Below are 2103 nucleotides of genomic sequence, written 5' to 3' on the forward strand. Positions count from 1 at the left end.
TCATATTTTCGGGGATTTTGATTGGATGGCCTCGTTTCGGTAGTAACGCTGCACGCGCTCAAATTTTATACTGCACTCAGTTAGTTCGAGACATCAGTTAAAGTTAAGTTATAAGACTCGGTGATGAATTCTTAGGCGAAGATACTTTTTGTGTTCTTTATTGTTGCTACATGTAGTTGAAAATACGTTAAAAATGGGAAAAAAAATAATTAAAATAATTCTAATAACATTAACAAAGAACATGAAAATCTTTTGACATTCAACATATATTTACTTCATTAAAGGATTGTGAAATAAAAAAAATACAATGAACTTTATGAACTGCTAAACATATCTAAACAGCCAAATGAGGACACAGAAAAGTGGAATGGCGTCTGACAACTCTAACTGTAGTGCAGAACGACAGGTGCGTCCAATGTCCACAATCATCGCACTGAGCCCAATTAACGATCTTTAGCATAGACAAATTGTGCAGATTCGACGGCAACAGCTTCTTACACATGCAGCATACATCAGATTCAGCGACCAAATCGTCTTCGTCCTCGGAATCAGATGGAGAAACTGTAGGTGGTAAGTTTCTGGCTTGGTTAAGACCACTGCTTGAAGCTATTTGACTGTTGCGTTGACTTATTGACTTGGTTTAGTGGCTTTTTGGCGAACATGTGTACGTTGAGCTCGTTGCTGTGAATATTGGTCAATTTCCATGACATAGTCGTCGTCAGTGATAGCTCTACCTCCAGCTTCTGGCCTGGTGTCTTTGGCGACCTTATATTTAGGGCATGACAAGGCGATGTTGGACATATTTTCTTCCTTCTGAAGGAGGAATGATTCGGCCTCTTCTTTGCCTGTCTTTAAAGACTTGACTTTCTGCACTGGTTTTTTTCTCTCGAAAGCTTTCACAAGGAAATTACTTCTCCAAAGATACGACGGTCGGGTCTATAGGGACTATGCCTGTCTTCCGGAAAGCTGACTGGATGTTCGACGGTGACATAGCTCGGGTGTAAGCTTTACAAGCAATACTGCAAAGCTCATACCTTGTGATAATCTGACCGATACACCTGCTCATGAAACTGGAACATTCTGAATAATAATTATTCTTGGAGGACCCAAATACGGCAACATCCAGTGGTTGTAGCAGGTGCGAGATACGAGCTGGCAATACAAACAGTATCAGTCCTCTTTCCCTAGCCCAATTAATAAGTTTTGGGGATTTATGCGAACTGTGTTCGTCATAGATAAGAATGATTGGCTGTTTGTCTTCTGGGCAAGGTCTGGCATTTGGCAGAAAATGCTCTTCCAAATATTGCTGGAATATAGCAGCATTGGACCAACCAGAGTCTGACATGACCCCCTTAGCGCCAACAGAGCTGCCTTTCATCAGATCTGGGTTAAATCGTTTCCCCTTGAAAACAAAGAAAGGAGGTAGCAACTGACGAAGGGCGTTCACACATCCAATTAGAGTTGTAGTAGAGCTTCTCGGTGAAGTGATGGCCTGACACTTAGAATTTGAATTAGCAACAACATTATATGGACGGTGGTCTGTCTGCAAGCCGTTCTCATCAAGGTTGTAGATGTGTTGTGGTTTTTCCAATAAGTTGTGTTGTTTGAGAACCTCCTCAAGCTTCTTGAAATAACCGGTCACCTTCTCTGGTGTAGAAGACTTTGCTCTCGACCTTTCTAATTTTCTAGGCTTTATGCTCCAGAGCCGTCAAGAACCCATACAACCAATTGTTGCTCATTGACTTGATGTGTACTGTGGCTTTCATTTCATAAGCCATAGCTCCTGCCAGCTGCTTCAACTTGCTGTTGGAATATCGGTATCCAAGTTCTGCCATAGTCTCGACATGATTGACAAGGACCTCTTCCTGATCATATGAAAGGGAGGTGTTTGGACCAGTCCTACAATTATCGGGATCAACGGCACCAGATATGTGATCTCGGAGGATTTCCCGGGAAGAAAGGGTGTTGAAATATTAGGAAAACACTCGTTTTATCTGGAATATTAATTTGTTTTCTTTTTTTAAAGTATGGAGGAATAGATTCCAAAGAATTATAAAGTGTAAATAAGCATGGATTTTACTTTAAACTACCCTAGGAATAATA

The 2103-nt window shown here is 40.9% G+C and overlaps 1 protein-coding gene across 1 annotated transcript; it reads right to left on the minus strand.

Annotated features, from left to right (window-relative positions):
* Positions 1-907: 907 nt before the first annotated feature.
* LOC132757309 (uncharacterized) lies at positions 908-1835 on the minus strand. The gene is made up of 2 exons (XM_060748557.1): positions 1755-1835; positions 908-1690 (listed from the first exon to the last, which is right to left on the minus strand). The coding sequence occupies exons 1-2, from the start codon at positions 1833-1835 to the stop codon at positions 908-910; spliced, it is 864 nt and encodes a 287-aa protein (XP_060604540.1).
* Positions 1836-2103: the final 268 nt, after the last annotated feature.

Source organism: Ruditapes philippinarum, unplaced genomic scaffold, assembly GCF_026571515.1.
Source record: "Ruditapes philippinarum isolate M1 unplaced genomic scaffold, ASM2657151v2 ctg8892_1_1_1_1, whole genome shotgun sequence".
Lineage (NCBI taxonomy): Eukaryota > Metazoa > Mollusca > Bivalvia > Venerida > Veneridae > Ruditapes > Ruditapes philippinarum.

Bases quoted from the DNA above. Each gene is read 5' to 3' on its own strand.
- LOC132757309 (XM_060748557.1), bottom strand. From the start codon at position 1,835: ATGGCAGAACTTGGATACCGATATTCCAACAGCAAGTTGAAGCAGCTG. The intron at 1,691-1,754 runs GTACACATCAAG...TGGAGCATAAAG, and splicing joins CTTATGAAATGAAAGCCACA to CCTAGAAAATTAGAAAGGTC.